Source organism: Rhineura floridana, chromosome 7 (assembly GCF_030035675.1).
Source record: "Rhineura floridana isolate rRhiFlo1 chromosome 7, rRhiFlo1.hap2, whole genome shotgun sequence".
Taxonomy (NCBI): domain Eukaryota; kingdom Metazoa; phylum Chordata; class Lepidosauria; order Squamata; family Rhineuridae; genus Rhineura; species Rhineura floridana.
The window spans coordinates 122,756,459-122,779,427 of NC_084486.1; the positions used below are offsets into that span (position 1 = coordinate 122,756,459).

General features: G+C 42.8%; 1 protein-coding gene across 3 annotated transcripts in view; it reads left to right on the forward strand.

The window, feature by feature from the left end:
* Positions 1-22,969, forward strand: part of KCNAB1 (potassium voltage-gated channel subfamily A regulatory beta subunit 1) — a 276,563-nt gene that overhangs the window by 198,392 nt on the left and 55,202 nt on the right. For all 3 annotated transcript variants that reach the window (XM_061634485.1, XM_061634484.1, XM_061634486.1), the window contains exons 3-6: positions 2,382-2,419; positions 13,172-13,251; positions 16,523-16,567; positions 17,756-17,800. In XM_061634485.1, coding sequence (XP_061490469.1) covers positions 2,382-2,419; positions 13,172-13,251; positions 16,523-16,567; positions 17,756-17,800 — 208 coding nt within the window. The remainder of the gene's footprint in view (positions 1-2,381; positions 2,420-13,171; positions 13,252-16,522; positions 16,568-17,755; positions 17,801-22,969) is intronic.

Here is a 22,969-nt window from a genome sequence, read left to right on the forward strand (position 1 = left end):
TCCTTCTCCGGTCTTTGTTTACGGGTACTCGTTTTACTGACCACGGATGGATGGAAGGCTGAGTGGACCTCAACCCCTTTTACCAGATATTCGACTTCCTCCTTCCGTTGGAATTGAACTCCGGCCGTGAGCAGAGCTTCGGCTGCATTACCGCCGCTTACCACTCTGCGTCACGGAGGATATCTTTCAACAAATGATTAGGACATTGGCTGGCAAGCTTGAATAACGGAACCCACAACAATGTTGCAAATGTGTCCTGAGTGTCAAAATCCAGGACAGGTTGCTCCAAGGGAAAGGGATTTTGTGTAATGCAATAAAAAACAGAAGCAGTTTTAAAATACCAAAGGGAAGTAAGAAAAACAGTAAGGAGAAATAGCGAGGAGAAAAAACAGTATTTCTCCTATATTGCAGAGGTGGTGTAGTGGTTAAGGTGCTGGACTACAACCTGGGAGACCAGGGTCCGATTCCTCACACAGCCATGAAGCTCACTGGGTGACCTTGGGCCAGTCACTGCCTCTCAGCCTCAGAGGGAGGCAATGGTAAACCCCCTCTGAATACCACTTACCATGAAAACCCTACTCATAGGGTCGCCATAAGTCGGAATTGACTTGAAGGCAGTACATGTATTTTAAACAGTTGGACAAGAGTTTTCACTCCCAGAAGGGTAGCTCCATCGCAGGAAAATAACAAAGAATCTCGTGGCACTTTTAAAGATGAACAGAGTTATGGTGCCACTAGCTTTCGTGGCCTTTGCATGTTCTTACACAGCTCCCATTCATTTCAATGAGGCTTAGATTCCCAGTGAATTGCATCCATAATGTTCAATGAGAGTTTTCAGAAATGTGGAGACTCATCTTGACGTCATGAAGCATGAGCCATGTCTAGTTGTAAGCTTAACTGTCTATTCTCCTCCTGCACACATTCTCCTCCACATAACTGCAATCTTGTGGAGAGGAGAAATAGGGCTCTGTTTTACTGATCCTGTCCCCTCTGCCACATCTATGCTGACCTCACCCCCTCCTCACATTGTCCACTCAATAGGAGACATGCCTGTAGAGGGGAACCTCAGTTTGTTGTCCCCAAAGGAAATCCAGACAGGGGATAGATTTGGGCAGGGTTTCAGTGTAACCCTCAAGCAATGCCAAGGCTTGTTGCTTGTTCTAAACCCCCTGCTCTGGGGAATAAGTCTGCAATCCTAAGAACATTACAAGGGTCATAGCTCAGTGGTAGAGCATGTGCTTTGCATGCAGAAGATCCCAGGTTCAATTCCTGACATCTCCAGGTAGGGCTGGAGAAAAGCTCCTGACTAAAAACCTGGAGAGCAGCTGCTAGTCAGTATAGACAATACTAAGCTAGATAGATCAGTGGCCTCACTCAGTATAAGGCACCTTCCTGTGTCACATGGGAGCAGGAGCCATTAAACATAGTGTGACTTTACTTCTGCATTAGGGTTGCCAGGTTCATGGCCTGGGACTGATCCTGTAGGAGAAGAGAAAGTCAGCCAAGTGCAGGTGTTCTTGCAACACTGTAATGGGGAAAACCACAAAGTGGAATTCCCCTTCCCCATGCACAACTTTTAAAGATACAGAAGACCTCTTAGAGGCTGGGCCTGGCAACCAAGAGGTGTTTTGTATCTTTAAAAGTTGTGCACAGGGAAGGGAGAATTCCACCTTGTGGTTTTTCCCATTAGACTGTTGCAAGAACATCTTCACTTGACTGACTGTCTCTTCTCCTAAATATACAGGATCAATCTCAGGCCCTGAACCTGGCAACCCTGCTCTGCATAGGCATGCAGACGATTGCCTGGTGAGGCTGTAGAAGTTCATTTACTTCTACACCCACTCACCTGTGAGTAAGACCCATTGAACTCAATGAGGTTTGCTTCTGAGTAGGCCTGCCTAGGATTGTGCTGTAAAGTGAATTAAGTGATCTTGACCGTGCCCCCTCAGACATTCTGCATAGAGCAGTTACATGGCGAATGCCATGTGGAGTGACTGGCCAAACTAGCTTCAAGCTCTTCTACTGTGCCAGGGGCTATTTTTCATACTGATTTAACCATGACTACCTGCTAACAAGAGCAATGCACCCACTAGCAGTAATCTCTTCCTATCAAAACATTTCATCCCTGTCCTATTCACAAGAGAGAAATCCCTACCTAGTTATGACAAAGCTTTTTAGGCAACGGAAGGCCAGACACTGCCGCTTGTCAGCCAATTAAGTTGAAAGCGTTCAGTGTCCTTGGAGTAAATTCTCATTAGAAAAGGCCTCATTGAACAAATCAGCATCAGGAGATTCTCTAAGGGAAGGTCTCCTAAGTATACTGTGTTTTGTATATTGGAGGGTAGCTCTAAAGAGTAACAGATCATTGTGTTTGTTTCTAGGGACGTGGGTCACGTTTGGAGGTCAAATTTCAGATGAGGTAAGCAAAGTTTTGCTTAACTACCATTCCCAAAATGGGATTGGACTGTTTCAAGTAAAAGCAAGTCACTTATGACAGAATGTACAGAGTCTATTCCTGCAACAGAAATGGTCATATATAAGAGCAAAGGGTGTGTGCATATCAGAACATTGTTTTGGAATTTGGAATTTAATGTACAGCATCTCCTGCATTAAAGTGATACTGTGAGCCAATTAAAATACTTTTTTAAGGCAGCAAAAGTCCTGAAAAGAAAGATACACATGGACTATTGGCAGTGATATGAAGAATATGCTTTGAAGTCAGCGTAGGGTGGTGGTCAAGCCAGTGAGTTGCAAGCAGACCATATTCAAATCTCAGCTCAAACATGAGCTCAGTAGATTACTGTAGGTACAGCCTACAAGTTACTATGAACATATGCCCCCCATGGCCAACCTCTCTCCAGTAATGTTTGTTTATATAGATGACACGACATAGGGTGGTAAGCAACTAGAAACTTGCACTAGCACAACAGGAATTCCCCAGCTCTCCTCCCCCATGCACACCCATGCCATCCCCAAATCTGTTTAGAGGGTTAGGGGGGAACCCCAAAACAGATAGAAGGGGTGCAGGGAGAGAAGAGGGAGAGAATGTCCCATTGCACAAGGAGAAACCCCTGCACTGATGGCCCCTTCACTTTAGTGCTACATAGAATACAACCCATAATGCTTATTGTTTCCCAGACTCCCATTTCCAGAGCTTCCAATGATCCCTGTTATGCTAAAAGCAGTATTTAAGAGGCTACAGTCTGAAACTCATTTTCCTGGGAGGAAGTCCCATGGAACTAAGTGGAAGTTACTTCTCAGTCAGCATATGTAGGAGTGCACTGTACATTTCCTAAGTTTGTATTGTAAGGTTGGCTAGGCAGAACTGCCCTCTCCTTCTTTTTCTTTATGCCTTTATATAGCCTGGCTCTTGATGGCAGGCAATATTGCCACTGGAGACTGACGGCTCCAAGGTCAATGAGGCAGTGAATTCATTCCGCTTCTAGTCTCAGTTTTTAGCACCTTGGATAGTCCGTTGACAGTTTGCACTGAAACCAGGAGCGGATTCACTGCCCCACTCACCTTGGAGCCATCAGCCTCCAGTGGCAATAGGATCCTAATTATTGCCATTTGATGGGTATCCCAAGCCACTAGAGATTTGTGTCAGAACACATCAGTGGGTACAGATTAGGATTGCCAGGTTCAGGACCTGAAACCGATCCTGTATCTTTAGGAGAAGAGAAAGTCAGCCAAGTGCAGGTGTTCTTGCAACCCTATAATGGGAAAAATCACAAGGTCGAATTCTCCTTTCCCCCTGCACAACTTTTAAAGATACAGAAGACCTCTTGGTTGCCAGGCCCAGCCTCCAAGAGGTCTTGTGTATCTTTAAAAGTTGTGCAGAGGGAAGGGAGAATTCCACCTTGTGGTTTTTCCCATTACAGGGTTGCAAGAACACCTGCACTTGGCTGACTTTCTCTTCTCCTAAAGATACAGGATCAGTCTCAGGCTCTGAACCTGGCAGCCCTAGTACAGATTGAAAAACTGTTTTTGTAGCTTGAATGTGAGCAGAAGGGAAGTTATAAGGGAGAGGAACTCTTGGGGGCTTTTCTGGGGTGGGAGAGGTGGCTAGGCATTAATATTGTCAGCGTTGGGGCTAGTTTTGGATGAGAAGTTATTGATATTTTTACTTGACACATTGGTGAACTTTGTGCTGGGTTCAGTTTTTATTCCTTTTAAATAAACTGTTCATTGTTGGGTTTTTTGAAGTGTTATATTGCAGCAATACTATACTTTTTATTATGCATTGCTATTGTACTGCTGTATTTAGACTGCTAGCTTTTATGCGGAGCACTTTAAGCACAGCTGTGTTTGTGGAAAATGTGGTATACAAATAAATTGACTATGAATACTTTAAAAGAGAGAGAGAGAGAGAGAGAGAGGAGAGAGAAAAGTGCAGTGGCAGCTAACACAGTGGTTTGTCTGCAGCTGAGTGCCACTGAATGGGGAATGGGGAACTCAATGCGTTTATCAGAGGGTGCCACAAGATGGCAGCAGATGATATCAGGGCTACTACTTAGTACCACACAGGGGCACAGCTGCTGAGAGAGTAGATGTCAGGGCCAGCTCCAGGCATGACTGGGCCTTTGGGAACCAGCCTGCCTCGGGCCCGCAGTGCCTACCCGTGTGTCCCACCTACCTCTCGCATTGTCTCATGTGAATGGGGTGCACGCGTAGTATGCATGCCTGCCATCACCTAAGATGGCGGTGGGGGCATCAGCCCCTTAGGGAAGCCCTCACCGCCATCTTCGTTGATGGCAGACATGCATGCACAGAGTGCATGGCATTCACAGGGACAGGAGAGGTAGATGGGGTGTGCATGCAGGGTTATTGAAGCCCGCACTGTCTGTATTGGGGGGAGCCTGGAAGCTCCCTCTCCACGATCCGCAGCAGTATCAGGAGCCAACACTGCCATGGATCGTGGAATGGGAGTCTGCCCTCCTACCCTTCAGGGATTCCTCTGGGCTCCAGGCGCACTCGGCCAGGGCCCAACCTGGCCATCCTCTGGCGCTGGCCCTGACAGGAGTGTCCTGCATGGGCATCTGATGTCACTGAATTGAAAGTGGGCACCCGGCATTGAAAGCACTATTATACCACTTTAACAGTCATGGCTTCGCCCAAAGAGTTTTATGAACTGTAGTGTGTTAAGGGTGCTGAGAGGTGTTAGGAGATCCCCATTTTCTACTCACAGAGTTACAATTCCTAGAGTTCCATGGGAAGAAGGACTGATTGTTAAACCACTTAAGGTCCAAGCAGGTTTATTCAGGTGCAGGCAGAAACTATCCTTAGAGCTTCCTTTCTGTCAGATAGGTGAAGAGCATGAAACAGCTGATCAAATGAATGAGCAACATTGATCAGAATGCACATTTGATTTGTTTAACAAAAATGGTTCTCATTGGCTTTCTATATTCCTTTTGCATAGGGCCAGCCCTATGAGTGAGGCAGATGCTGGTGGGCAGAGAGTCGCAAGGTGTTGGAGGATGGAGCTTTGTGTGCTGCACAGTCTATCCTGCCCCTCCTAAGCTAGCTTGCTGTCTTCAGGTGTGGTGGAAGTGAGATCTAACTGCCAATCTAGCTGCCTTCTGTACACAAAGGGAGGAACCATCTGTCATTCACATCATCTCATAGGCTGGTCCTGCTTTTACAGTATTTGGAAGTGCTGTACTGGATGCCTAAAATGTGGTGGTGTTTTTTCTTATCATCACTTGTAAAGGATCTGTGGCCCTCCAGATCTTGCTGGATTCCAACTCCCATCATTCCTGCCATTGTCCATGCTGGTTGGGACTGATGGGAGTTGGAGTGCAACATCTGCAAGATGGCCACAGGGTCCCCACCACCGCATGAAGGGCTTACACAAACGGAATGCAATACTGCATTCCAGCCTTACAGAGATGACGTAAGAGCCAAGGTTTGGATTGTACTCTCTTTGATATTCTGGACTGGTGGTGGTACTGTCCTCCAGGTTCAGGCCATGTGGTGCCAATGTGTCCAGAGAGTAAATCCAAAAGTTCTCCCTTTTAGTCAATGCTGCTCGATCTGCTGGCATCTCTATCACTGTAATGGAAAAGTCCAACAGGCTGTGACCCTCGATGTTAAAATGCTTTGCAACTGGTTGCTCCACTTTTTTTTGTCAAAATTGCCGACTTGTGGTTCCTGAAGCGCGTGCGTAGGTCAGTTGTGGTCATTCCACAAGCACTAGGACAGACAGGACATATTACATCAAATAGAACATCATCGAGTGCAAAAGACCAGGATGTCATATCCAATACGTAGGGCTGGGCCTGGCAACCAAGAGGTCTTCTGTATCTTTAAAAGTTGTGCAGGGGGAAGGGAGAATTCCATCTTGTGCTTTTTCCCATTACAGTGTTGCAAGAACACCTGCACTTGGCTGACTTTCTCTTTTCCTAAAGATACAGGATCAGTCTCAGGCTCTGAACCTGGCAACCCTAATACACACACACACAATGTTTTATTTACTATAGAAGCCAAATTTACTGTAGTTCTGAGGGGTGTGTCATCAAAATTGTACATTTCATCTTGTATCCATTTGCTCAGAACTACATGAAAGACATAAATAGAATTGACAGGCAGACTGTATAGTTTGCTCTAAAAGAAAAAAAAGAAATGCAAATTCTCATTATTTGTATTTCAGTAATCTTATAATGAAACAATGTTGCACCAATACAGCATTTTAGATATGAGCCTTGCTCATCTCTCCCCATTCTTTCCAATCACATCCTCATTGAAATTCTGAAAGAAGAATACCCAAGATCAGGCATCTGTGACCTCTTCAGGCTCCAATACTATGCACACTTCTCTGGGAGAGAAAGCCTCATTGAACACAGTGAGAGTAGACATTCTTAGATTTCTGTTGTAAGGCTGCAATTCTAACCATGAAGTCCCACTGAAGTCAGTAAAAACAGCAAAGATTCCTGTGGCACTTTAGGAACTATTGAATGTATTTTTTCACAAGCTTTCACGATCTAGAGCCCACTGTGTCAGATGCATGAAGTATTATCCTCAGCTGGTTACAGTTGCAGCAGCTGGATCAGTTAAGGGAGAGGACTAATATAGCAATTGGCTCATTGAGGTGTGGCTAGCTCACAACAGCAAGTAATTAGGGACATGGGAAGCTGCCATGCACCAAGGGCTGGTTCACACAGAGCTTTAGTGTGGGTCTGGTGCTACTCACAGCCCCTTTTAATTTGCATGGATCACATGATGTTGCATGCAATCAGCAGCTAGATCACAGTTTTCCCCTTTAAATCCATAGTATATCAATGCTCTTTTCTTCCCAAAAAGGGAAGGTAAAAATTACTTCAGTACATATCTCTGAATGCTTGTAGACACTTTACTCCGATGCTTTAGGTGGATGTGTCAGTCATTCCCCTCTCCACACCTGCTCCCGCTCCCGCCTCCTCCCTTCTTTCATTCCTTTTCCTGTTTTGGCTGCTGGCTCCTGTTCTGCAGGCCTGCTGCAAACTGTGCTTTATTTTTTTCCTCCCCTAATTTGTGCACAAGAGCATAACGCTATTCGAGCAAATAGTTGCATTCCAGCTGGATTGTAGCAGTGAAAATACAAATAATCATACTTTATGAAACTCTGGAACAAACTGAGCAAACAGAGGAAGTGAAATTTTGACCTTAAGAGGGCATGGTTATTAGGAAGCTGTGTGATTAATCCTTTCCCTTTAGTGTAAATGAAAAGCACAGGGTTTGCAGCTGGCTTTGAGCCTCTTATGTGGACTGTGCAAACAGAAAATGGAGGTAAAAGCAGCGTCTTTAATACAAAGTTTTGCTCCCATGTGGATAAGCCCCAAGTCAGACCACTGACCATCTAGCTTAGTATTGTTTAAACCAGTAGTTCCCAAACTTTTTTCCTTGTGGACTACTTGAAAACTGTTGATGGTCTTGCTGGACCACCTAATGAATTTTAATAGTCTTTTCGCAGACACGCTGCAAACCATCTGAATGAAGGTCATGGGCCCTTAGTAGTCTGTAGACCATAGTTTGGGAAACCTGGTTTAAATTAAATGACAGTGGTGGAGGCTCTGATCCTGTATCTACCAGCCCTATCTGGAGATGCCAGGAATTCAGCCTGGAATCTTTTGCATGCAGAGCAGATGTGCTACCACAGAGCTACAATCCTCATTAGTTCATCATGTATGCTATTCATTTCCTTTACCAGTGAGTGTGGTTCAGTTCCTATTGGAACTTGTGCCATTTTTACTAGACCTTGCTTCTATTTGACTCAGCATAGCAGTGGGACACACCTACGTGATATATTGTTGAACCTTCTGGGCTCACTTTGTACCTCTGTCTACCTTATCTATCTGCCAAATGAAGATCACACACAGCTCCGCTGCTGAATGGGACTAATTTCTGGGTAAACATACAAAGGCCTGGCTCTACATTGTGTAGATTTTTGTGTATTATTCTGCTCCTCATAGCCATGAGGATTGACAAGGATCACGCAGGATTGACCACTGGAAATCTTGCTTATTAGCCCGCCTCTGGTTGCTAAGACCTCGCCAGTCATTTCAAGCTGCCTTTCATAGCTAGAAGGGCTACAGACTGGCTTCCTATTTTTAGCTGAAAACTTGCGTTCTCACATTGCTGTCTTTTGCTTTCATCACCTTTCCTGCTTGTATGGTGTGATTACAGAAGCATTAATAAATAAACAGCCAGGGCTATGGACTGACAGTACCAGATGTTCAGCCAGGAACGGGACCTTGTGGCCCTCCAGATATTGTTAGACTTCAACTCCCACCATCCTTGACCATTGACCATGTTGGCTGATGGGAGCTAAAGTCCAATAGCATCTGGAGAGCCAAAGGTTCCCCATCCACCTGGTAGGCCTTGTGAGCTGGGGGGGAGGGGTGGTGTTTTTTTACGAACTACTGAATAGTCAGGGTTAAAACTATTCTTGTAGAGCAGCATTGCTCAGGCTGATGCATCCAGATATTTTGGATTACAGCTGCCAACATTCCTGGCATTTAGCCATGCTGTATGCAGAGGATGGGAGTTGTAGTTCAAAACATCTGTAGGGGAGCAGGTTGGGCAAGGCTGTTGCTGAAAATGGCATGCACATATTATCCCTTTTCTCCCCCCAAATGAGTAGTTCCATTTCTCTGCCTCTTCTCCATGCTATGGGGGGGGAGGGTAGGACATACTACATCCTCTCCTGAGTAAGTGAAACTCCATGTTATGAGGAAAGGAAAAGGACACCACAGAGGGCTGCTACCCCTCTCTGCGATACAGTGTCATTTCACCCTTTCAGTCTGTGTCATCTATATTGAAAAAAGCCCTGAGCCAATGAAGACACAGTGTCATATAGTGTTAGCATGTCAAATTGCATGGTTGGAAGAGATGCACTCCTCTGTGTATTATCTTGTCCTATTATAGAAATGTATTCACTAATAGGCAAAAAACCTTTGTGGTTTAAGAACATATGTATAGCCAACAGATATCTCTATCAAACTTTAAAAAGCAGGGAAATTGGGCAGCTGTAGTGAAAGCACCAGGGGAGCAGGAGACCTGACCTCCTCTCTGAGATATTGTACCACCCTACAAATTTGTCAAAATGTAAACACAATTTGGGTTGCTCTTTCACAGTCCAATCCACTTCCTGTGTACCTTGGAAGAATTTGGTAATATGTGCCCCTGAGCATATGGTGAGTGGTGGCAACACCTGCCATCTCCAAAGATGGAGAATTACATTTTTATATGTTTGTTGGTGTTCTTCTTACTTTGCTTCTTTCCTGTGTTACTACTGTTACTACAGAGAATCTAACCTAGAAAATTATATTTCTCTCATTATTCATCTTAGAAATCTGTGTCTGATTTACTTTTATTAACTTCAAAGCCTTTTTATTGGTCAATGTCATATGACAGTGAAGATAGCCTTTTGTGTTTCAAATTGGAGGGTATGTTCTATTTCTATTTTGCGGGGATTAACAGTTGAATCTGACACTGCAGTTTGATGTAAAATTAGACTGATTACAATATGTTGCTACTTAAGCAATGAATCTAGCTGTTCGAAAAAAACAAACTTGGCCTGCCCAAGGTGCATGTTTTTCAACCTGATATGCTTAAACCACTCCACTTAAGGAAAGGTGGGCATGGTCTATTAAAAACCTAGAGCACACCTAGAAGTTTGCTAGAATATATTTCACCTCCCAGTGTTTTACCTTGTGCAAACTGAGACACTCCTCATGTCCATTGGAAACTATTCTGCAGAATAGTCAGTGCCATTATTCCACAATTGTTTTGGAGTTTTTCGAAGTGTTGCTGTACTTCACATACTCACAGAAACAGAAGCAAAAGAAAATGATTTACTATAAGAAACTTCACTAAAATTGCAAAGTAAATCAAACATTTAAAGTGACCATCTGAACTATATCAACTGTCTTAATATAGTTTCTTTCTCCCTGCTCAAACAAGATCAGCACAGCACATGTCTTGTTTCTGTTATTTGGGCAATTGCTGTGTGTTGCCACCACTCACCATATGCTCAGAGGCACATATTACCAAATTCTTCCAAGCTACACAGGAAGTGGATTCAATTGCGAAAGTCCAATCCAAATTGTGTTTGCATTGTGACAAATTTGTAGGGCAGTACAATATCTCAGAGAGGAGGTCATATCTCCTGCTCCCCTGGTGCATTCACTATAGCTGCCCAATTTCCCTGCTTTCTAAAATTTGATAGAAATATATGTTGGCTATAGGTACATTCTTAAATCGCAAGGGGTTTTTTTGCCTATTATTGAATTTCTCTGCTTTTTAATCTGGGAGATAAGAAATGGGATCCTCTGCAAGTTTGCTGAGAATGTACTGATCATTTGTATGCTTATTGAATTCAACGGGCTTTACTCCCCTGCAATCATGCTTAGGATAAGTGAAACTGACCTAGGGGAAGGGCAAGGAGAGGGAGGGGGAGGAGGAGGGCAGGAAGGGGAGGGGGGAAGAGATTGGGTGGGTGGGTGGGCATTGGGCAGAGGAAAAGCCCCTTTCCTTTCCAAAAGGAAAACATTGTGAACAGTATCATTGTTTTTCAGCATTCTCCCACCTTTTTGTTCTACAGCAGGCACATGTAGTCTCCCACCCAAATTTAAACTAAAGCTGTCCCTGGCCACATCCACACCAGGCCTTTATTTCTCTTTAGACAGTCATGGCTTCTCCTAAAGAATCCTGGGAAGTGTAGTTAGTGAAGGGTGCTGAAAGTTGCTAGGTGACGCCCTGTTCTCCTCACAGACCTTCAATCAGAGCAGCTGACTGTTAAACCACTCTGGCCACTGGAGCTCTCCTCTCAGCCCCTTTCAAAAACTACACTTCCCAGGATTCTTTGGGGGAAGCCATGACTGTCTAAAGCAGCCTTTCTCAACCAGTGTGCCTCCAGATGTTATTGGACTACAACTCCCATCAGACTCAGCCAGCATTGCCAATGATCAGGAAAGATGGGAATTGTGGTCCAACAACACCTGGAGGCACACTGATTGGGAAAGGCTGGTCTAAAGTGAAATATAGGTCTGGTGTGGGTGTGGCCTCTTGATTAGCCAAGCCCAGCAGCTGTGAGTCTGGCTTTTAGAACACTGACAGTTGGTTCTTACTGAGCATGCCCGGATTTATCATTGACTCTAATGCTAAATTTCTTAAATTAATTAAAAATCAGCCAGGTAGTTTTTTAACTTTTAAACTGCAGAAGATGAAGGTCAGAATAAGGAGTAAGGTCAGTAATAGGATTACAGGTACTCTGTGAACATGGCTGATTTTTAATTAATTTCAACAGATTATGAGAACTCTGACAGAAAAAAGTCCAAAAGAGGTCTGGTTTTTCTCTCTCGCTTTTTACACTTTGAACTCTCAATTCTCTTAGACTGTTTTTAGAGGGTTGTTCAGCAAGCATTTCTGAATTCAGGGCTATAAGTTTTGTAAGGCTTTGTTTTGAAGTGAACTTATGGAAAGCATCAGAATAAGAGTCTCCTCTCATCATCCTTCACAAACTACACTTCCCAGGATTCTTTGGGGGAAGCTATGACTGTCTCGTGTTAAATCAAAGTCTGGTGTGGGTGTGGCCCCTTGATTAGGCAAGCCAAACAGCTGTGAGTCTGGCTTTTAGAACATTGACAGTTGGTTCTTGCTGAGCATGCCTGGGCTTATCATTCACTTTAATGTTAAATTTCTTAAATTAATTAAAATCAGCTAGGCATTTTTTAAACTTTTAAACTGCAGAAGATGAAGATCAGAGTATGGGGCAAGGTCAGTAATAGGATTGTAGGTACTGTAATCATGGCTGATTTTTAATAACTTTCAACAAATTATGAGAACTATGACGGAAAAAAGTCCAACAGGGATCTGTTTTTTTCTCTCTGTTTTTACACTTTGTATTCTCGATTCTCTCTGACTATTTTGTGTATCACCATGAAAATGTAGAGGGTTGTTAAGCAAGCGTTTCTGAGTTCAGGACTATATGTTTTGTAAGAGTTTGTTTTGAAATGAGCTTATGGGAAGGATCAGAATGGCATAGGGGGTATTTTCAATTTAACATTGCGGAATGTGAAACAATCCATGCTGGCTATAGTATACACCCACTCTCGTGGCTGTATAATATGGTCATTACACAAATTGGACTTCAGCGCTGTTGCTTCAGTTCTCTCCTTTCCTTCTTAGAGTACTCTTGGTGGCAAATTAAATGCAGTGGAAGCTAGCCCATTAGGGCAAATGGGGCAGTGCCCCATCAACCTCAGTCTGCCTGCATACAACCAGTCCAGAGGGTAGTACTGCCAACCAACTCCCTCCTCCATAGTCTCAGTGTTGTCCTTGTAGAATCCAGCAGGGAGGACAATGGCATTCTTGGCTCTGCCTGCCATTGGCTCTGGTCCGCCTGCTGTTGGCCTCTCTGCATTCCATCCCTCTATCCCAATGGGCAACAGCCACCAATGATTAAAAGGGAAGTGGTAGTAGTAACAGCAGGCCTCTTTCCTGCACTTCCAACTTCCTTGTCCATTCTCCATGGTTTAAAAAATTGAGCTTCACTTAAGTTCCTTGATCATTCTCTGTGCAAACATTTTTTTATTACAAGTAATTTCTGATACCATGCAGCAAAGCATATTAGATGGTGACAGGAGACCTTTCATATTCCCTAGGACTAATGTCATGTCTCTGTTTCCCAAAGGTTGCTGAACAGCTCATGACTATTGCATATGAGAGTGGAGTAAATCTATTTGACACGGCAGAGGTGTACGCAGCTGGCAAGTAAGTATCTGTGCTCACTGTACTAGGTCCACTTAAAAGAACAAACTTGCTGGTCTGCTAAAAAGCGCCTGGGGAGAACATGAACCGTTAGGAAACATATGCATGAGTAACAGTGTGCATGGATTGGCACAAACAAAGCCAGCTTTCTGCCATAGGTGACAAGTGTGGCAATCATATGGCAGGATATCCATATGACAAGTGTGGCAATCATTTGGCAAGTATATTTGCAGAAATCTGGTGGTGGGCTTACTATTTCATTATTATTACTATTTGTTGAATTTATAGCCTGTCCTTCCTCCCAAAAATCCCTCCAAGTTTCAGTGCCAGCCCTGTGTAGTGCCATTAGAAATGGACAGATCAGTCTATTTCCAGTCTGTGTCAGTTTTGCATGTGTTCATTCAGAAGTCCATTCAGACTTGTTTCTGCATTTATCTGATTTTTTTAAAAAAAATCTGCAGGCAAATATTTAAATGTTTTTGAACTTTTTCCTCACAAAATACCCATCTCCAAATATTTTCTCTTAAAGTATGCATTTCTAAATGACTTGTATCATAAAGTATGGATTTTATATTTATTTTGGTTCATTTTTTAGCTGAAAACTGCATTGCAAAATTCTGAGAAGTACAAAATCCAAAGGATAACAGATAACAGAGTCCTGATCCACATAGTCAGGGAAATACAGATGAGGTCTGTTCATATCAGAATTTGCAAAGAGCTCATTCTTCAAGCATCCCTAAGTTCCATCCTCAACTATCATGGGTTTTAGACATCAAGGCCAACCTCACAAAACAAAAATAAATCATCCCAGCCAAGCCCAATTTAGATTGGAACAATGTCATCTGACAATCCTTATAAGAGCAATAGTTTATAGGTGAAGGAATCCTTAGAGCATTGTACAAAATCCTTCTTTTCTACACCTGATTAATCCTCTGTGGCTCTATGTCCCCAGACTCATTGCAAGTTATTGAATTTGTTACTATCTCTTTCATACCTCAGCAACCTTTAGGGTACTTCTGGGCATCCTTCTGCCAGGAAAATGTTGTGCAGCTAGGATTTGTTTTGTAGCCAATACATTCAGGAATGGGGGGTGGAGATTCACGCTCCTTTATCTGGGTTCACAGCAGCACTGTACCCCCAAAATCCTGCTCATACTACAGTAGAACCTCATGAGCAAAAGTGGCTCACAAAATATCTCCAAAAAGTCATCCCTTAGAATGTCCGATTCAGGGCCTGTCAGCAGAGGTTAGAACAGCTGGACCATTTCCTGGGCCTGAAGCTCAGGGATCAGACTGAAGCAACACCAGCCAAGCCAAAAGCATCGAATGAGAAACTCGGGTCCTCCTTCTGCCCTGGCTGGCATGCTACACAAAATGAAACTGTGTGTTAGACTTCCCTGCAATAGCTCAGGGGCCTCTGGGCACTCTCTTTGTCTGCACGCCCCTCTCCCATCCATCTCCCCCTTGCACAGAAAGAGAGACACTTTTTTCTTTTTTGCCAGGCCTAGAGAATCTTTCTGCTTTTAATGTGGCCTTCTCTTCGAATCCATGGATCTTCATCGATCTTCTTTCTGCAGCCACTGTTGCCATTTGTCCTACATTACACAGGGCAGCACTCTATTTGAATGGCTGTCAGAGGACAGTCCTCTGTTTGAAGGGCTGTCTACTCCAAACCAAGTTTAAAGATGAATAACCCTAAGAAGGGAGAGCAGGAGGGGCTGTGAAATTGTCCATCAACAGTTAGCACCTGGACAGCAGACTGAGCAGGCCCATAGGTCACCCAGTCACCGTCTTCTCCACTACTGTGAGATTTATTGTATTTCTGTTTAAATGCATTCTACATATACATTTATGCAGATCTGTGCCCTCTTGTGTTTTCCTTTTTAGTGATGGGTTTCCTCTTTTTTTGGTGATGCATAACTGGCCAGCCACCCTCTCTGCAACTGTGCACCCTCTGCACCCTGTCTGGACCCTCTCTGCAGCAGGGATTGTGTGATGCTTAATCTGAGTCAGGGATAGCTAGGTTTTTGTCCAAAATCTTTCTTTCAGTGCCAGAGTTCATCAGTAGGATGTATCAAAATATGATAGAAAAGGAGGGTGCCTGAGAAGGTGTAAAACAGCTGTTCTTCACTACTGAGTAACTATAGCTAGCCCAAACAATTTTGAGAAGGTTAGAAAGGCTACTAGATTAGAGAGAACATGGAGGTGGGGAATCCAATTATTGGCATGCACATAAATCATCTCTTTGTACTGTGACTGTTTTCTGAAAGCAAGAGCTGTAATGGGCATGATTTCAACAGGGCAGCTTGGGTGCAGCAAAAAAAAAATTCATACTCTACAGCCCTGATCTTAAACTAAATTGGAATGGCACTGTTCAAATGAACTCAAATTATTTATAGGCAGGGAGGAAATGGCACAATAAGGGGGGGGGAGCCACTGGTAAACAATTCACTTAACAAAGCCTTTTCCAACCTGGGAATATCTCCAGATATTTTGGACCACAAATCTCATCATCTCACTAGCATGGCCAATGGATGGATACTGCAATCCAAAACATCTGGAAGGTAGCAGGTTGGGGAAGGCTGATTTAACAAATGATATTTATATTGCCTCTCATCCTGAGACACAATTAATTATTAAATTACAAGTCATTGGGCTGTATCCAACTTTCTACTCAGAGTAGACCCATTGGAATTAATGGACCGAAGTTATTCATGTGCATTAATTGAAATGGGTCTGCTCTGAGTAGAATTAACACTGGATACAACCCATTGATTTATAAAGATGATACAGAAAAAGCATAAGCTGAGCATGGAGGACACATTTTAGTTTGTCCATTTAGGGCAGGGATGGAGAACCTGTGGCCTTCCACATATTACTGGACTTCAATTCCCATCAGCTCCAGCTAACATAATCAATGGTTAGGGATAATGGGTGTTGTCATCCAACAACATCTGGAGGGCCACAGGCTCCCCATCCCTGATTTAGAAGAAGTATATCAAGAAACTGGGAATTGCTGGTGATACTCTAAGCATAAGAGTGCTTATGCACACAGTGGGGTGGGAGCAGGTGATGCTGTCAAAGCAACTTCAACGCTATCTTGCTATGAAATTGTGTGAATAACTAAAACATTGATATTGTGAATGAGTGAAGAAATGAATGAAATAAATACCTGTAACAGTTAGTCTCCAATGATAAACAAATGTGATGTCTTGCTTTTATGTTCAAAAACATTTATTCTCAGTGGTGAGTTGTTGTTTTTATTGTCCCCACAGGGCCGAGGTGATTTTGGGAAACATAATAAAAAAGAAAGGTTGGAGGTAATGTAAAGATTTACGCATCCAATTCTTGGTGTGCACTTCACATTAATGGTAGAACTGGGAGTACTAAATTCAGACTCGCAGAGCTACTCTGAATCTTTGGCCTTTGCTTTCTAAAGGCCTTGCAAAACTGATCTCAAATCTAGGTCGGTGCCAGGCTAGTGTTGAGATTCTTTTGATGTCCAGACTGAAGGCTTTAATGGCTGTTTAACCTCATCCAATTTGCTCTTGGCTGATGTTATGTGGAAGAAGCAGGCCTAGAGGTTAGTAGCACAAAGGCAAATCAAGGGTCCTGGGCATTTGCCCCAATGCCTGGTGGCAGTCCTAATGGTGCTTAAACCTCCTCAGTTCGTTCAGGCTTTCCCCAAGGGTGACCCAGCTATCAGTGGCTGTTCTGCTGATATATAGCATCTAAGCATATGATTAACTCTCTGTCACTTACATAAAAGGAACTTAAAAGTGTTCCACATCCCCCAAGCTCCCCTCAAACTGGTGGGAGCTAAGGACTGCATATATATGCTTAGATATTTCCAGCCAATGTGAATGGTACTTATACCCCAAATCCCAACTTTAATTTCATCTCCCAAGCTGCTATGAAAGGGAAAATATATGGGAACATTCAACTGCAAACAGCAGCATCACGGGGCAATTTGCATTGGGGCTGCAGCATGGGGAGAAAGTGTGGCATGCCCACCCCATATTATGGACCCGATCCAAATCCACCCCCACCCCATGGTTGCCTTTTTGTAGAACAAATTTAATTTGAGAGTCACTGAACTCCAGCTTAGTGTGTGAGGGCCACAGTGCCAATTGTGCCAGGTTCTCTTCAGAGCTTGTACTATAGATGCACAGATTTAGGAACATAGGAAACTGCTTTATACTGAATCAGACCAGTGGTCCATGTAGCTCAGTACTGTCTACACTGACTGGCGGCAGTTTTCCAGGGTTTCAGGCAGGGTTCTCTACCAGCCCTACTTGGAGGTGCCAGGGATTGAACTCGGGACCTTGTGCATGCAAGACAGATGCTCTACCACTGACCTACAGCCCTTCTTTAAAAATGTAAAGGTTGTTGTTTTTTGTCGTCTTTATGGATGAATTTCAGGAATAGCCATATTAGGAAGGGTGCAGTTACTAAAAATGATGTGTTTTGAAACCATATTGCAACTGTAATGTGTTCTGTTTGTTTAGGAGGTCAAGTCTGGTCATTACAACAAAACTCTACTGGGGCGGAAAGTAAGTTTATTTTTAATCATTATGCTGAAAACTTTTTCTTTCCTTTTTTGATTTTAAAAAAAGTATTGCATGGTTTTGTACCATCAAGGAAACTGTGAAATATATATAGGTTGGTGAAATGTGCTTTCTTTGAAGGAAAGAAGAGAAAAGTCTTCAATTTTAAAACCTGAGATTGGAGCCGCATGTGTCTTCATAACACTTGCTATATCATGGTTGGGGAACCTGCGTCCCTCCAGATGTTGTTAGATTATCTCTGGCCATTGGTCATAGTATATAGAGTTGATGGGAGATGGAGTCTAACAACATTTGGGGAGCCACAGGTTCCCCACAACCCCTGTGCTAGATCATGTCTAGCATTTGCCAAGATAATGAGAACACTTATAGGGAGGATTGGCAGACAAGAGGGCAGATTATTAAACTGCTGTTATGCCCCGCAATTGCCCCCTTCAAATGCCCTTTTTAGGGGGCATTGGGGGCAACTAACCATGAGCCTTGGTGGGTGTTGCAGCAAAACTGGCAAACAATAATTTGCAAACATTTTATTTTACTAATTAAGTTCTGTTATACAGCATGATGTCTTAGGAATTATAAACTCTTCTCCCCAACTAACCTCATCTTCTATTTTCAACCATAAGCTTCTACAGAGCAGGGACCTTCTGTGATGCTAATAAAATTCTATATGACACCATGTTCATTGATGGTGTGCTCAAAATAAAAAAAATAAGAGTAGATTAATAATGGTACATTATTAAAGGACTGCATAACTCCATTTGAACCTACCCAGGCCTTGCTTATCTGTGGAACTCCCTCCCAAGTAGGGTTGCCAGGTTCAATCCCTGAGACTGATCCTGTATCTTTAGGAGAAAAGAAAGTCACCAAGTGCAGGTATTCTTGCAACGCTGTAATGGGAAAAACCACAAGGTGGAATTCCCCCTTCCCCCTGCACAACTTTTAAAGATACAGAAGACCTCTTGGAGGCTGGGCCTGGCAACCAAGAGATCTTTTGTATCTTTAAAAGTTGTGCAGGGGGAAGGAAAATTCCACCTTGTGGTTTTTCCCATTACAGGGTTGCAAGTACACCTGCACTTGGCTGACTTTCTCTTCTCCTAAAGACACAGGATCAGTCTCAGGGATTGAACCTGGCAACCCTACTCCCAAGAGCCATATGTTTGGCTCATCCGTGCTGGCTTTTTAGTGGACCTTGAAAACCCATTTATTTCAAATTGCTTTTAATTTAATTGCCAGGCTGAACTTTTTAACTGCTTATCAGTAGTATAGTGGCAAATACAGAAGTGCAGGGTGCCTTCATGATAGTCACAGCCATGCCCCCCTTTTTTCCTACTGGATTGAGAATGAGATCCTTGTTAATGCCTTCTCCTACAACACTAGACATCCCTATAAGTCAATGAGCATGAAAGGTGAGAGTGTTAGCTACTGAGAAGAGTCTTCTCACTTGCTACCTCACCTCTTTTCACACTGATTAGCTCCAATCAGCAGGAAAGGAGAAGGAAGAATGTTAGGGTACTCTTCTCAGTGACTAACACACTCCCTTTTCATGCTGATTGGCTCATAGGATGCTGGAGACATAGGGACCCTGCTCCCCAAAAAGTAAGGGGTCTAAGACCCCCTGATACCCCAGAGGACTACACCGCTGCTGCTTATATTGCTGCTGGTTTTAAATTGTTCTTTTTAGCTCTCTGAATTAATTTTACGTGAGCGTGGTGCTAGTTTTTGAAATGTTTTAACTGCTATTTTAACACAATCGCAGTTTATTGAAATCTTTTCTTTTCTTTATGTAAGCCAATTTGACAGGACTTTGCTCTAAAAAGGCAGCCTAGAAAGATTTTAATGAAATAAATGGATAAAATTGTAATTCTGCTCACATTTGGGCTCCTGCTGGGACGAAGGGCAGGATATAAATCAAATAATAAATAAATAATAAAATAAAATAAAATTCCTTGGTCCATTCCATTATCCAACATATAATAAGAAGACATAATAAAAATATAAGAAGAATTCTGTTCCTTCAAACTGCTTCCTGCAAACTCAGCTAAAATAGTTATATCCTGTGTAATGCTCAGCAGTAGGGCAGAAATAATACCCAGCCTTTCCCATAATGGCAAAGCATTTTATTTAATGTTAAGACATTAAAAATATCTGCCTGACCTGTGGGCATGAGCTCAGATCACTCCCTGCAGTGAGATCACATCAAAAAGACCATCTTGCTTAAAATAAAGTGGGGCCACCTCTGTCTCTCCACATTGGCCTAAATGAAAGGGAATTTTCTCTCTTCCTCTATTCACAGGAATGCAGTGCAATGTTTGCTGGCTAAAATTACAGCTTAAGCACCAAAACCAGCCTTTGAACCAAAGGCAAAATTATTCAAAGTTGAATAGGCTTTGATTAAAACAAAAAAACAAAAACCTTCAGTCATTAAAAAACAACTCACGACCAGCCCTACTATTAGACGGACAGAGGCAACTCATTTTGGGTGTCATGAAACAGCAGCAAATTGTTAGTTATTTAAATTTTTAATAATGCTGCATTTTTGCTGCAAGAGAGGGGTAGAGATGCTTGTGGGATTTTCTGCCTCAGATTTTATTTATTTATTTATTATTTGATTTATATCCTCCCCTTCCTCCCAGTAGGAGCCCAGGGCAGCAAACAAAAGAACTAAAAACCATTAAAACGGACTTGAAAATATATTAAAACAAAACAAATTTAAAAATATTTTTTAAAAAGCTTTAACAACATCTGTTAAAAAAAGAAAAAGTTTAAAAACATATTAAAAAGCAATTCCAAAACAGATGCAGACTGGGATAAGGTCTCAACTTAGAAGGCTTGTTGAAAGAAGAAGGTCTTCAGTAGGCGCCGAAAAGGTAACAGAGATGGCGCTTGTCTAATATTTAAGGGGAGGGAATTCCAAAGGGTAGGGGCCACTACACTAAAGGTTCGTTTCCTATGTTGTGTGGAATGGACCTCTTGATGAGATGGTATCTGCAGGAGGCCCTCACCTACAGAGTGCAGTGATTGACTGGGTATATAAGGGATAAGATGGTATTTCAGGTAGCCTGGTCCCAAGTTGTATAGGGCTTTGTACACCAAAACTAGAACCTTGAACTTAGATGTCAAAAGAACTTGGCTGATCTTGGGTGTAATGCACCTTGATTTTGTGGGGGGCATTTGCTGCACAGGCAACAAAATGTCTTGGGCCATCCCTGAGAAAAACAGCATCAGAACAGTACAATGCACACATATAAATGCACTTTGTCTGATTTATCCTGAAAATGAAATACATGTGACAAATGTGAGCAATAGTATATTGGAAGTGCAACAGCAGGGATCATTCTATTTGTAACTTAAGGGTTAATTCTATTATCAATAAGTCAGCCAACCAACAGAGAAAGTGGAGGTATTGCTTAGTAAGCAAGCAGAGTGGCATGATCTTTGCTGAGGTAGCATGTGATCTGATTGGTTTGTAGTTGTAAGGGAGTTTTCCCCTTTATGTTTGGTAGGGTTGCCAGGTCAGAAGCATCCCAAACCCTGAGATTTCAGCGGTGGGCCCTAGTGATGTCACAGGGTTCACACTAGTGATGTCATGAGGTGGGCCTTAGTGATATCATTAAGAATGATGCATTAAGCATCAATCAGAATTGCTTGGAGCATCCCATTCAAACAAAAAAATTCTCTGCTTGGAAATTAAGATAGAAATCTTAGCTAAAAGAAGGTGTTCCCAGGTCCAGCTGAAGTGATGGGATCATTCCTTCTCACCAGCTTAGGGAGCCTGGATAGGGAACATTTAATCTAGTCTATTTGCTTCTGACAAGAAGGGTTTAAGTGCCCTCAGACCAGGTCAGTCACCAGAAGTCCATTGTAGGAAGAAGGGAACCTAGTGTTGTCGAGATATTAGATGGGAGCACTCAGGAGTAAAGATGAATACCACTGAAGGCTGCAATTCTAAACACACTTACTAAGGGACAAAGCCCCATAGAACTCAATAGGACTCACTTCTGAGTGCTGTTGGTAAGGCTTGACTAGGGATCCTCTGCAGATATCCATATCAAAGCAAGGTTGGCAACCTCCTGCCTGGAATACCCTGCCCCTGCTTTTTAACATGGCTGCTCCAAACTTCTTTACAGTCTTGACGCTGCACTGCAGAAAGAGGTTTGAGAAATCAGTACGAATATTCTCTACCCTTTGCTGCCTACCCTGTGAGCTGCTATAAACTCACTTTGACAGCCAACCCAATTCCAATGAGTAATAATTGACAGAAAGAAAATACGCATGGTTTGGTCTACCTTCACAGACAGTAGCATGGGAACAACTGCAGTTGCAGCCACACTTCCCAGTATGTGAATTCTCTTTTACCATTATTGGGCAAGAAACAAACCGTCATGCAACCAACAAAGTATATCATCAGTGGGGTTAAAGGGGTTGAGCTAAAGGCATGGAACCACTGTTGTTGTTTCTATGAATGTAAGGAAGTGAGGTTAAAGATAAATGAAATGCAAATAGAAAAACAAAAAACAGTGATGATTTCTTAAATGCAATACCATACCAACCACAATAAGATTCCTATGAGTAAGGGAGAAAACTCAGCATCCCACAACCTGTCAGAGGTCCTCATCAAAAACCCAAACTAAAAGAATCCTGGCAGCCAGTCAGCCAAGGTCACAGAAATCCCCATGCAGCACAACCTGACCTGAGGTCTGCAGTGAGTGCAGAACGCTGCAACACAATTGCTGGCATGAGTAATACCCCTTCAGCGCACAATACCTCTGCTCTGAAATCTACACTGGTTGTTGATTTGCTACCAGGCCAAGTTCAAGGTATGCTTTCCATGTTACAGATGCCACATAGACTTGTTCTGGTCTTGTAAGAAATTGATACTTTAGCAAGGCAACACCTATGCTTTGGAACTCCCTACCTATTGACATTAGGCAAGCATCTTCATTGTACTCTTTTTGGCACCTGCTAAAAACATCTTTGTTTAGGCAAGATGCTTCTACCCAAGCATGTAGAAGCTGTTATGTTTTTTATCTGTTTTTTTTAAATAATTTTTATTCAAATTTTTCAAAAGACAAACAAAACAAAGTCAAAAAACATAACAATACAACAAAAAAATAAAAATAAAATAGTTGACTTCCGATTTGTCGCAGATCAGCTATA